The sequence below is a fragment of the Perca fluviatilis genome, chromosome 12 (genome assembly GCF_010015445.1).
Source record: "Perca fluviatilis chromosome 12, GENO_Pfluv_1.0, whole genome shotgun sequence".
NCBI lineage: Eukaryota > Metazoa > Chordata > Actinopteri > Perciformes > Percidae > Perca > Perca fluviatilis.
In genome coordinates this window covers 22743877-22757128 of record NC_053123.1, presented here as the reverse complement: position 1 = coordinate 22757128, position 13252 = coordinate 22743877, and the positions used below count along the sequence as shown (strand labels likewise).

At 40.5% G+C, this 13252-nt stretch overlaps 3 protein-coding genes across 3 annotated transcripts; 1 reads left to right on the top strand and 2 right to left on the bottom strand.

The window, feature by feature from the left end:
* Window positions 1–2524: 2524 nt before the first annotated feature.
* On the bottom strand, window positions 2525–4024 carry kctd12.1 (potassium channel tetramerisation domain containing 12.1). The gene has a single exon (XM_039817088.1). It carries the CDS (start codon window positions 3954–3956, stop codon window positions 3090–3092), a length of 867 nt encoding a protein of 288 aa, XP_039673022.1. The 5' UTR covers window positions 3957–4024; the 3' UTR covers window positions 2525–3089.
* A 2650-nt stretch (window positions 4025–6674) lies between these two features.
* acod1 (aconitate decarboxylase 1) lies at window positions 6675–9497 on the top strand. The gene is made up of 5 exons (XM_039817903.1): window positions 6675–6768; window positions 6956–7117; window positions 7597–7686; window positions 7792–7991; window positions 8510–9497. Exons 1-5 carry the CDS (start codon window positions 6757–6759, stop codon window positions 9468–9470), a joined length of 1425 nt encoding a protein of 474 aa, XP_039673837.1. The 5' UTR covers window positions 6675–6756; the 3' UTR covers window positions 9471–9497.
* A 113-nt stretch (window positions 9498–9610) lies between these two features.
* On the bottom strand, window positions 9611–12669 carry zgc:162944 (uncharacterized protein LOC569993 homolog). Its single transcript, XM_039817904.1, has 4 exons — window positions 12416–12669; window positions 11135–11306; window positions 10702–10900; window positions 9611–10144 (listed from the first exon to the last, which is right to left on the bottom strand). The coding sequence occupies exons 1-4, from the start codon at window positions 12608–12610 to the stop codon at window positions 9949–9951; spliced, it is 762 nt and encodes a 253-aa protein (XP_039673838.1). The 5' UTR covers window positions 12611–12669; the 3' UTR covers window positions 9611–9948.
* Window positions 12670–13252: the final 583 nt, after the last annotated feature.

The following is a 13252-nucleotide window of genomic DNA, read 5'->3' as shown; positions in this document are numbered from 1 at the left end:
TTACAGTGAAGGCCATCAAAACAAAATGTCTCTATATCCGAATGGACTCATTTGTGGTTTCTTATCATTTAATTCAAATTACAGATGATAAGCGTCCCTGGGGGAGGTATGCAGTCCTGCTCTCACTAAACCGGCTGTATTCATTTCTACAAGTGCACAACGGGATTGCATCTGCATGTGTTTCAGCAGCTTGAATGATTTTGTTCAGCAATAAATTACTGCCTTTTCTGCACATGTTTGAGTGAGTTTCCTCCCACAGTCCAGAGACATGCAAATGTTGAGTGTGTGGAGACACTCATACTGTACTGAGTGTAAATGTGGGTCAGAGTCAGTTATTGTTTGTCGGCTGATATCTGTGACAGACTGGTGTACGATCTAGGGTATTTCCCTGGATTTGGCCCAATGAAAGCTGGTACAGTGTAATTATTATAAAAATGATCGTGTTTTTTCTTCTTCTACATTTACAAAAAAATAAAACATCATAGAGATTTAATATAAGCTCTTGGGCCTCTTATCAAATTTTAATATTATCAAAGTCTGGAGAGAACTGGACCGTGCAAGGTTTGGCATGATGGTTATTCAAATTTAAATCTCAAGATCACTACATGTATCAACTAATTTAAAATACATTAAACCTATTCTATGAGGCATCATTGTCTTAGCTGTCTGAGAATAATTTGTTTTCAAGGATCTTTAAAGCAAAAGATCACCTTGTTGAAAAAAACACCAATTTGACAAAGAATAATTAACATATACTGTATGTGGGCACTTAGACAATATCTTGGTTATTGATTTACAGATACAGATACTTTTGAGTCTATCACAGTTAATATTACTGCAAATGTCTGTGAAGAATCATGACAGTTACTGCAGCTGCTACTTCTGCGGTGTGTCATCCATTTGGATTATGTACAGTAAACCTGCGTCATTTAGACTGACACGTGTTTTTGTGAGAAGCCACCAGTAAATGTAGACCTTTGTTAAAATAATGAAGAAAATGATCAAGCCAATTAAGGTCTTCAAATAAAGAATGCTTCCCCCAACATCTCTCGCTTGACTCGAGATGGGTATCAGGAAATCCAGACTAGTATTAAGCAAGTATCAGTACATTAAAAAATTACATTGCAAAACACATGTCTGTACTAATTGATCTGGATTTCTTTTCTCTGTACATCCATTTATTATTTTTAAATGAACATTTTCAGAAAGGCTTGCTCTAGCCAAAATGTACAGTGATTTCCCTTGGCTATAATTGGACTATATTTCTAGACTCAAAGCTCTATCGTGTCCATTTTGTATTTACTTGTTGACTTATTGTTAATGTACATGTCAAGGGAGACAAACTTATCTTCACACTTAATTTGAATGTATTTTTATGGAGTAGAAGCTCACCCTTTTTGGAATTCATTGTAGGGAAAGCACAGGTGTTACTACTGTAATAACATTAATAATGGCTCTGTACAATTTAACTGTCTTAGTAAGCCATGACAGTTTGACAGTGTGACAGTGAGCTAACATGCACAATACCAGGACCCTGAAACTGAGGCAGCTCAATAGATTTCAGCCATCATTGAATTTTTCCCAAACAGTTTCCCACGTGTCAAAATTGTCTTCACTGAAAAAGACCTATCTAGATAATATAGTTACAGCAAACCTATGTTGAGTTGTTTATGTATCCACAGTGATCCCTAACAGATCACTATCCCAGAGATATGTTATATATTTTATCTATATATTTTGTTCCTCTCCAAACAGAACAGTTCCCCCTTTTTAAGGCCAAATTGAACCAGACTGATGTATTTAGCACATGAACCCAAAGATGTTCACTCTGAGAGGATGTCCCCGGACCCCAACAGGGGTTACATCACTGCCTCTGGCAGGTCTATAAGCCCCTGGTGTTTTGTCTCACCCATGGCTCTAAATGTAAGGCCATTTATTTCATGTCTGTTTGAATGAAACACATAATCCAGGGCTGGCTGTACACTATGCATAATCCTGCTCTTACAGCTGAGGTGCACCAGCCCACTCTCCATTCATTCTCCCTGGCAGACTGGACCTTCCTATTTGTGTGCAGCTGGACCCTTTCATTATTTACACTTGAAATGATAATGACATCATGTGTGCGCAGCTGCCCTATTTGCATCCACACGGCATGCAGCCGAATTTGTGTGACAAAATGAATAGGTGGACACGGATCATGAGATGTGAAGGTTATCTGCTTGTGTGATTTAATAACAGGGCGAAGTTGAAGAGGAAATAGATACCATGTGATAGATTAAGTCAGAGCCAAGGAAAATTCGTGGTCAGAGTTTTGTAAGTAAAACTGTAACCAATTTTGTTGAGCTGGCAGCTTCAGTGCCATGATCGGCTGACATTCCTGGGCAGGGCATCACACTTTGGCTGACCCTTTGTTTCTCCACTGAGTAAAGTCGAAAAGGTTGGAGGGAGATGAATGCCAGTATGTTGTTATTCTGTACACTTTGTGCAGATGTTGAGAAAAAGATAAGATGATTGGCAAAGGGGCTGAGAATAGCTGAGTATAAGATTTTATTTCATCTGAACAGGTTTAACAAATACAGCTATACCAAGCAAGCACATACACTTACAATCATGTCAGTGATATAACTGCTATGTATAAGAGCCTCTTAGATAATAAAAAAAATTGGCCAAACATACGATCAAGTTACAATGACACTGAATTCTAATTGCTGCTTGTCTGTTCTTGGATGCCGCTCAATTCACGCAGCACTGAGTCAGATATGACTGAAACATTGATATGCAGTTCTATGAGGTGGAGATGATGGCATTTTGTTGGTGTTTTCCACAAAATGGGGCTTTTGATGGGTGCGCCAACTCAAACGATGCTCTGCTCACTTTAAACATCTAAATTCCATTTCCACTAATTTGTGTAGAATCTATCTAGAGGCATTTGGTGTCTCTGGTTAATTAGAATAATGGAGCAGTATTTTGCAGTCACTGGCTCTTGACCAAAGTTACCATTCAACACAGCAAATGCAATTATATTTAAAGACATTCCCCTCTAGATTATGACATGTCTATTTACATCAACTCGACATGTTTACTGTTAGTTAATCCCGACAGAAGACATATTCAGTGTAGCTTGTCCAGATTTTGTCCTCGTTTGGATCATTACTGGTGTATGCGCAGGTGCCTGTGGAGCTGCAGGCCACCATGTGGAAGCCCACCTCTGTCAGCTTGTCAAATGCCTGCTCTAGAAAATTATACTTGAGATAGTACCGGGATGTGTATCTCTCCGGGGGCCTGTCCGGGTCTCTGCTCTCATTCAGTGTGTCCCCAAACACTTCTTTGGCCAGGGCAGTCTTCCCGCAAACCGTGATGCGCGCCACTCTCCTGAATTTGGCATCGGTTTGGATGTCTCTGCCAATGGTGTACGATCCGCGGTATCCTACTGTGATATAGCCCGACTTTCTGGAGTCCAGGGATGGGGAGCGCATGGCCCCGCTGACCGACATGGCGCGTAAAGTCTCTATACCGCCGGAGGAGCCGCACTGCTGCGCACCTTCCTCCGTGTCACTCTGGCTGATCTCCTCGCTGATTGAATTGTCCTTACTCACCCGGGGGCTGAGGCGTTTGGCAAGGTCCCGCAGCTGGAAAAAGTCAGCCTCCCTCTGCAGGCGACTTTTCTCGGGGAAGTAGTCCGGTAGGACCAAGTTCAGGTCTCGGAGATAATCTAGGATGTAGCGGAACAAGAACCCGTCCCTGTCCAAGAAGAAGCGCCCTTTGCTGTCTCTCGCCAACTCCTTGGGTGACTTCTTGCTGAACATGTTCCACAGCAGCGAGTCTGGGACGGCGATGAGAGTTGTATGTCTGGTAACATAAACCTGTCCGCCGACATTCAGCTCAATAATCTCTGAAAACGGGGAACCCGAGTCGCCGCAGTTGGACACTCCGCGCTCTGTGTCGGCCAGTGCCATCTTCTCTGAGCCTCTGCACTGATGTGGGATCAGTGGAAACACTGACCAACTAAGTGGCAGCGACTTGTTTATGAAGCCTGGGCTCACCACGTGCGTGGGTGCGCGTGCGTGATGGGGGTAGACTGTAAAATTAACATTTAACTATAACATGACTGTCTTGTCAAAATATAAGCAAGTGGCCCCGTGTGTCAATGCACGTGCAGCTCTATCTGTGTGTGTGTGTGTGTGTGTGTGTGTGTGTGTGTGTGTGTGTGTGAGAGAGAGAGAGAGAGAGAGAGAGAGAGAGAGAGAGGATCACTTAAAGCAAGCACCCACATCTTATAATGTCATTTGTTTTTCCCTGCCCTGTCTGACATAAATATAGGCTAAATGTATCACATCTTCTGATGATTATTTAATTAATTAAATAAATGATGTTATTTCTTACAAATCACTTGGCCTTAGTTATTACAGCTTTGAAATCAAGAAATGGTTGGAAAATAGGGAAAGAGTGACACCCAATGCAAATCTAATGGAAATGCAGCCTTAACCCTCAAACAGCCCTTTGGAGAAGTCAGGCCTTGCAAAAATACTACTATCAAGGTTTAACATTCAAATTGGTACGTACAAAAGCAGAAACACTCACTCAGACAAACTCTTTTATGGCTAAGAAATTGCATCAACTGATGCATGATATTCATTTCCTGAAGACTTACTTAAGACAAAACATAACCACTACATGCCTAACCCCTAACCTCACCTTTGCCTTCACTTAACCTATAACCTTTTGGTGAAGATAGGTTCTCATTATGTGACTGTGTGAACAGATAATGATTCTTGAAAAATGGGGAAAAAAAGTGGGGAAAAAAAAAAGAAGTTTTTTTTTACAATTTTTATACAATACACATATCAGTCATTATGTCCCCACACTGTGATTATTACATATTATACACAGACACACCATCTCTGCTATCCAGTGAATTACTGTATCTCCATTTAAGTGATGGACGTACTGCACATGTATTTGGTTTATCATTGTGTTTCACTACATATTTAATATACCTTGATAACGTGTTCAGTTGGCTAAAGGGAAGAAATGTAAAAGTAAAACAATGGGAATGGCACACACGTTTTATGAGTGGGCTTGAAGGAATTAAAGGCCAAAATCAAATCAACACAAAGACCACTGGACAGGAAGCATAATGACAATATTTACTGAAGCTTCTGATGCACATAAATTAGAAGGGAAAAAAATCACAAAAACAAAAGGCATCTGTATTCTTGGAAGCCCTGATTTTCCACTAAATTTGACATGGATAGTGAAGAAGAATCAATAAATACTACTTCTGCAATTAGAGAGCAGTGATTCCCAATAGCCACTTGTACCACAGGGTGTACTCGTGTAGTTGCCAGGGGACATGTAAAGCTTGACTAATTAGCTCAACTAAAAGTAAGTAATTGTAATATGATTTTTTTTTTTAAATCCACTTTGTGTTAAGTAGGAAATTAAACAGCCACGTAGGATTACAAATTGGTGTGATGGTGATCCTTCGTACATTTACAATAACTGCCCATAAACTAGTCACAACTGTCACCACATGTTGCCGTTTACAGTGCAAACTAGTTAGCAGCACGCGAGCAGAGAAGAAGTAAGTAATGGATAAATTATTGAAATTGTTGAAGTGATGAAAAACAGTTCAAATAGTTCATTTAGAGTAAACGATGATGAACGTCCAGCATTTGTCACATCAAGTGGTGGTAGTATGAATGCAAACTTGACCAAACCAACCAACAAAACATTGTTTTCAATTGTATGGAGGGAAAAAAATATTATTGTTACAATACATACTTTTAGTATTAAATAACATCCAGTTCATAATCAATTCATAAAAGCATATTTGAACATGACAGGTGGTGTCGATGTAGGGCTACTTGAGTTCATCTGATAGGAATGTGGGTTTACGTCAGACTAAAAAGGTTTGCAGCGGCAGGATGCAACTAAGTACATTTACTCAAGGGCTGTAACTTTATTATTCTACTCCGCTACATTTCAGAGGGAAATATTGTACCTTTTACTCCACTTAATTTATTTGACACTTATGGTTACTAATCACTTTAGAAAAACATTTGCGTATATGACATGATGCAGCACTGTACTACTAATAGACCCGCTAGTAGTGTCTAAAATTGGCTCCACATTGAAAAACTACAACATGAAAATTGTTAGTGATGAAAAACAGAATTTTTTTATAATACAGAAAAGTTTTATAATAATATAACTCAATGAAAGGTGCCATTCTGCATGTAATTATTATGTCCCCAGCTGTTTGAAATTACACATCAGCTTGTCATGTGCTTGTCTGAGTGCTGGTGGGGATTCATTTCCCTGTTCAAAACTTCCCGTTGCAGAGAGCTGAATTTCCACCCGTCTGTCATCTCAAATCTGGTTGTGAAAGACAGACGATATTTTTCTCTGCCCAAATCAGTTATTTGACCCTAAATAAAGTCATTGTACCACTTTTATATTCTCACGGCAAAAATACAGCATGGGTTCACTGTGATGATTTTTATTTTAATTATGAGGAGATATGCCAATACCAAAGTGATGATTTTTATTTTAATTATGAGATTTGCCAATACCAAAAAAAAAAAGAAAAATCCAAGACAACGTCCAGTCATTGTGAAAGTTCCTACTTCTCATTATGGTGTGTTTTACCCACTTTGGAAATTTGGAAGACCAATCTTCAGATGGTGTCACCACCTATAAAATGCAGCTGCACTTAGGTGTTTTGTCACTTGAAGACATTGTTGAGCTACAACAATGCTGCGCAAGGTATTGCTGTTTTTTCTTTTACATATTTTAAGCGTTTCACTGTATGAGATTAAATTCCGGCACCTTTTGGGAGTGTTTTTGGGTTAGATGCAGCATATTTTAACTTCTTTAGCCGGAATAGGTCCTCAACGACTGTTCTCTCTCTGGGGAGGTTTTGCATCTGACTGGCCCTGTTTCACCTTTCCAGGGTATTACAGAGAGCTTTGGAGCTGCTATCCATGCCCTCAACACCACCCAGCTGACAGATGGTGTGATTAACAGGAGCAAAAGGATGATGCTGGACACCCTGGGTGTTGGGCTGTTAGGAACCAGGACAGCTGTGTTTAACAAGGCTCTAGCATACAGCCAGGTACAATAAACTGCTTAACTGAAGTAGAGGTATAATACTGTTTACCTGCTAAAAAGAAATATGGTATATAATTACAATCTAAATATTTATTAGTTATATCTGTCAACCCTTTGTATACTATAATTCTGTTTTTATTAGTGTCAACCTGTGTTCATCATCAAATCTGTCCTTATTTGGTCTCATCAGAAGCTGTCTTTATTGATCGGAAAATAGAATACTAAGCTACGGATTGTCAAATACAGCTGACAAATATAATAATTGAACTATTGTGCACTGTGATTAATTTCCTTTTGGATGAGATGTTGACATTATTAGTCTGCTTTCCGGGCTTCCTTAATAGGCCAATTAGTTGATATAATCCCTTTCATGCTGCTATTTGTTCATAATTTTGTTTGTTGGAAATTAGGAACGTCGCTACTGAGCTCAGTTACATCCATATTTAATTGCACACTTATCCTCATATTATTGTCTGATTGCAGTTGTTCACGTCTCACGAGAGCAGCAGTGTTTGGGGTAAATCAGAGATAACTCTTCCTCCTCATTACGCTGCATTTGTCAATGGCATCGCGGTAAGCACAGTCAAATAAATGCATCATATTATATATAGAAAACATAAACATGGTATGGCAGTTTTGAGCGCCGATTATCTGTTGTAACACATTCTTTTGTAACAGGTTCACTCCATGGACTTTGATGACACTTGGCACCCTGCTACTCATCCCTCAGGAGCGGTGCTACCTGCCCTGCTGGCCCTCGCAGAGACACTGCCCAGCCAGCCCTCGGGTCTAGACCTGCTGCTGGCCTTCAATGTTGGTATTGAGGTGCAGGGCAGACTCATGAGGTTCTCCAGAGAGGCCTACAACATCCCTGAGAGGTGAGATATTTAATAACATGAACCGACATCAGACTGTTTGAGTCTGCTGTCCACTGGAAATATTTGACTAATTGAGGTTTTAAATGGTTAATTCACCCAAATCACTAAAAGTACAACACCTACCTCTAGTGGTGTCTAGCCATGCAGATAGTTTTAGGTTTATTTATGGTTTTAGTGATGGAGGTGGTGAATGGATTTTAGTTTTTGGTACTCACAGCATTGAAAAATGGTATTCAATAGAGAACTCTCTTTTCAGAAACTCTCCCCCACCTTGTTAATCCATACACCACGCTGTCTAAAGTTTTCATGAAGAATACTTTTTTTTTTTTTTATACCAGAAGTATCAGATAGGGCTGTATGGTTATTTTCACTATCAATTACTCTGACAATTATTTGTCAACTTATCGACGAATCGACTATGTAATATTTAGCTCTAATCATCAGCTTTTATCTTAATCAATTCATTATTAAATTCAAATAGATCCTAATGTTTTGGTCATCTTTTCCAACACTCTCAGATTCCACCCCCCCAGTGTTGTTGGGGTGATGGGTAGCGCTGCAGCCTCAGCTAAGCTCCTGGGTCTGTCCCCTGCGCAGTGTACTAATGCTCTGGCTATCGCAGCCTCCTCTGCTGGGGCTCCTTTGGCCAACGCTGCCACGCAAACCAAACCTCTCCATATTGGAAATGCTGCTCGGAGAGGCCTGGAGGCCGCACAGCTGGCCCAGAGGGGACTGGAGGGGAATCCAGCCATCCTGGATGTGAACTGCGGGTTTGGGGTTTACTACAAAGACTACAGTCCTTCAGCAATGGCAGTTTCCGCTTCTAGTGACTTTAAATGGATTCTGGAAGATCAGGATGTGGCCTTCAAGCGCATCCCTGCTCACCTGGGGATGCACTGGGTTGTGGATGCAGCGCTGGCAGCCCGCGCAAAGCTTGAAAACTCCGTCAGGAACTTTGACCTCAGCCAGATCAGGCACGTCACACTTCGAGTGCCTCCATCCAAGTACGTTGACTGTCCCTTCCCTGCCACAGAGCACCAAGCCAGGCACTCATTTCAGTTCAACGCCTCTTGCGCCCTGCTGGATAACAAAGTAACAGTGTCTTCCTTCAGTGAAGCTCAGATTAACCGGCCTGCTCTGAAGGAGCTCTTGTCCAAAGTCGAGGTGGAGACCCCTAAAGATAACCTACCCAGCTTTGACAAGATGTACTGTGAGGTTGAGATGGAGACAGATCAGGGGCAGAGATATGTAGCCAGATGTGATACCTTTTATGGCCACTGGAGGAAGCCACTGAGTCAGAAGGACCTGGTGGAGAAGTTCAGTGTTAATGCTTCTTCAGTGTTGTGCACAGAGGGAGTAGAGGGTGTGATTGATGTGACAGGAAACATCGAGAGAGTGAGAGAATGCTCAATCTTGGGTTCATATCTGAGAATGACAAGTAGTCAACATGAGCAGTTATACAGCACAAGGAGTTTGTGATTATTCAGGTTTGGTGAAGCCAGTGCAAGGAGTGTTATATATCAGTGTGAAGTCATTTTAAACTTTTCCACAAGAATCATAATGTAAATATTTTATATTCATCTTTTTCTTCCATGAAGTAAGAAATAAAGTGAACTAAAAACGTGAACAGTTTCATTTTATTGCATTTTTTTTGTACAATAGTTGCTGTTGATTTTCTAAAACGTGATTAGCATTGCCAACATCATACGGATCCACTGTATTAGAATGTAATCCAATAAGATTTAGTCAAATGGAGATTTTGGCAAAATAAATCAGACCATGTAGTACACATTACTATTACAAACATGTATATTTTAAGAGTATATGGAAGCGTTTTTAAATCGAAGAGTTACTGTAACATCATTCTATCTCAGTTCAGCAGGCGGCAACTATTAAGCTCTCTTAAACAACAGCACCCCATTCTTTTCTTTCCGTTTCCGCCATCTTTCTAGTACACTTAAGCAAGTTTCAACACATCCTGCACCATCGCTCCGATTCCATCAAATATCTCATGTATTGGAGCTTTGCACATGAACGCAGAGGTGGTGACCAGCTTGTTCTTCTCGTCCACGTGGCTCTCGCTGACGCTCTTACTCACGTGCTTGCAGCCCAACTGGTTGATGGCCGCTGCGGTGTCAGTAGTGTCGGGATACCTGAGAAAGATAAAAGAGGCACCACACAATGTTAAGCTGCTTATAAGGATCTATAGGTTTATTTGTTACATACACAAACAACATATGTAGTGAAAAGACATGTGGCATGCTCTTGGGCTGTACAAGACAAGCGTGAAAATAAAGATTGCTGTTTGAATCTGATTGGCTAACAGCTAGCCAATGAGAACCTGGCTGTCAGAATCCTTTACCCAGCCCAGAGCAACATGATGTCAGACTGACAAGGTTTTGTAATTGGCCTGATTTCTCTGCTTATTTCTTTTCAGTGGCTAGAGCTGACAAAGGAGGTAGCAGTTCATTTTCACATTCACAACATAACACAAACACATATGGACCTAACATGTTTCAAAAAAATGCAAGTAAAAACGGTTTTGTATGGCAGGGCACCTTTAAAGTGTACACATACAAGGCTTTTTGTTGCTCTCAATGTATTTACACAGAAATGGAAATACAGCCAAATGCAATTAAGACAAACGATGTGTCAAATCAGTGGAGTTCCCGTTTACGACATTTGGGGTGCTCATGCAAGCTGGACTCACTTGTCATCCTTCTCGATACCGACGGTGACCTCACAGCCAGGAAACACCTTGGCAGCCAGGACAGGTGAGATGCAGCAGAGGCCGATGGGTTTACCCTCACCGTGGAACGCCTGCAGCGTTGCCTTAACCTCGTCATTAACGGAGCAGTCCTTCCCTTGCACGGCCCACGTACAGAGGTTCTTCGCTGCACCAAAACCGCCTGTGAGACGTTGCAAAAATTTGATTATTCAAGTCATTCAAGCACTCTTGGTAGATCAAGGTTTTAGGGATATTAATGGTAACAAAATGGACATAATATTTTATCAAACCTAGCGAAGAGTGCCTCAAAAACATTTTTCTGTGTATTAGACTGAATCAACAAATCACGTCACAAGAACACAGGAATGGGATCCTCTTTGTAAAACAGCGGGCTATCGTGTTGTAGTGAGCAAACCTGGGAAGATAACAGCATCATGGTCTTTAACACTGAGTTTAGACAGGTCCTGGATGTCTCCACGGGCCAGTCTTGCACTCTCCACCAACACATTTCTCTTCTCTTCAGACGGTTCGCCTTTCAGGTGATTCACCACGTGCATCTGGTCAATGTTTGGGGCAAACATGTTTACCTGCAGTGGATGAAGCAAAGGTGAGGACTAATTCATCACTAATAAATTCTTCAGCCTACAAAATGTGAATAAATATAAGAAAATATCCATCACAAGGTCCTGAACTTTATGAACATTATGTCAGCCTATTGCAACATTTAATTTTCATATAAAAAAAGATATTCAATTTACAATCATATAAAACTGAAAAAGCAGCCAGGCCCACTGGGGAAGCTGTAACTAGAGAGTATTTAGCATTTGTGCTTAATAAATGACTAATTTAAATCAGTTATCAAAAGTGTTGATTATTATTTGGTTTACAATAAACTCTCTCCTTATGTTTCCTTTCCGAGCTGTGGCAGAAGGATAGTAACACAGAGAAGTAATTTCATACTAAAAAGAACTTAAACTGGTAACTGAAAGATACCCACTTAATTTGTCTAGCCTCATTACTTTTTTTCCATGTAACAAGGACTGCGGATTTTGTCATCCCATCACTGGAATCATGTTAAGAAGGGAGCTCTTTACAGCCAGAATGACCAGTTACTGAGGAGAAACACTTCCAGTGACCAATAACTCATATGTTAGTATCAAAAAAGTGAACCTATCATTTAAAAGTCATGCGCAATATGTGTAACTTAGTTTACCAGAGTTAGAGTGCATCAAACAATGTGGATGGCAATTTGGCCTATCTGACCAGACCCCAAAGTCTGCAGCAGTGTATTCAACCTTCTATTGTCTCACTCACACACACACACACACACACACACACACACACACACACACACACACACACACACACACACACACACACACACACACACACACACAATTAAAACAATGTAAAGAGCAAATCTACCACATGTGTTACACTGTATCAGGCCATATTATAGGCCTCTGATAGACTACTAAGGTTATGTATGTATGTATGTATGTATGTATGTATGTATGTATGTATGTATGTATGTATGCATGTATGTATGTATGTATGTATGTATGCATGTATGTATGTATGTATGTATGTATGTATGTATGTATGTATGTATGTATGTATGTATGTATGTATGTATGTATGTAACTACACAATATACAGCAACACTTGCAGATCAAAGCTGACTTAACAAACTTACACTTGCACCTCCTCTGCTCAGGTGGACCAAAACAGCGGAGGCCTCGTGGATCTCACTGCCATCATAAACTCCGCAGCCTGCCAACACCACAGCCACGCGCTTACCCATCTGTGTCGTGTAGTAACTTCTATTAACTGTCTGAATTGTGCTGAATGTCAAGAAGTTACGACTACAGTGGTGCAGCAGGGTGAGCATGGCGGACTGTCAGTCAGCGGAGAGGACGCCCCCTTCTTCTACTTCTTATTCTTCTGCACTAACCGGCCGTTTCTAGGTGCTTCAGCGCCATCTTGTGTCTAAACCTGAGCACTGCTGCCCATGGATGTATTACGTAAGAGCCATGAATACTATGCAGCTGGAGTATTTCATCTTTATATTATTTTATGTTTCCTCTGAACTTCAATTTATTTTTTTCCAAGGACATCATTTGTAAAACCAAATATTTTAAATGTAGATTCTTATTTTTATTTTCAGTTGCTATAGTTATCGGGGCCCAAAAGTAGCACAACAATTAAATAAGTAAATACCGGTAAATCAGCATGATAGATAATTAAGAATAGATAAATAGGGCCACTGACTAGCTCACCCAGTGAAAGAGCGTGCGCCCAGGCTGAGTCCTTTGCAGCGGCCCAGGTTCGAGTCCAACCTGCGGCCCTTTGCTGCGTGTCGTACCCCATCCCTTTCCTGTCTATCTACTGTCACCTTAAAATAAAGGGAAAAGCCCCCAAAAAAATCTTGAAAAAAAAAGATTAGATAAATAAATACTAACTTTGAGGAAAATAAATGCTGTTTTTTATTTATCTATATTCTCATTATTAATTATATTTCTTTCTATATTTC

Excerpts from the sequence above, each read along its gene's own strand:
- kctd12.1 (XM_039817088.1), bottom strand. The coding sequence starts at position 3,956 with ATGGCACTGGCCGACACAGAGCGCGGAGTGTCCAACTGCGGCGACTCG.
- acod1 (XM_039817903.1), top strand. Across the intron at positions 7,118-7,596 it reads AGGCTCTAGCATACAGCCAG|TTGTTCACGTCTCACGAGAG; the intron begins GTACAATAAACT and ends GTCTGATTGCAG. Across the intron at positions 7,687-7,791 it reads CATTTGTCAATGGCATCGCG|GTTCACTCCATGGACTTTGA; the intron begins GTAAGCACAGTC and ends CTTTTGTAACAG.
- zgc:162944 (XM_039817904.1), bottom strand. The coding sequence starts at position 12,610 with ATGCTCACCCTGCTGCACCACTGTAGTCGTAACTTCTTGACATTCAGC. Across the intron at positions 10,901-11,134 it reads TGATGCTGTTATCTTCCCAG|GCGGTTTTGGTGCAGCGAAG; the intron begins GTTTGCTCACTA and ends AACGTCTCACAG. Across the intron at positions 10,145-10,701 it reads GGTATCGAGAAGGATGACAA|GTATCCCGACACTACTGACA; the intron begins GTGAGTCCAGCT and ends TATCTTTCTCAG.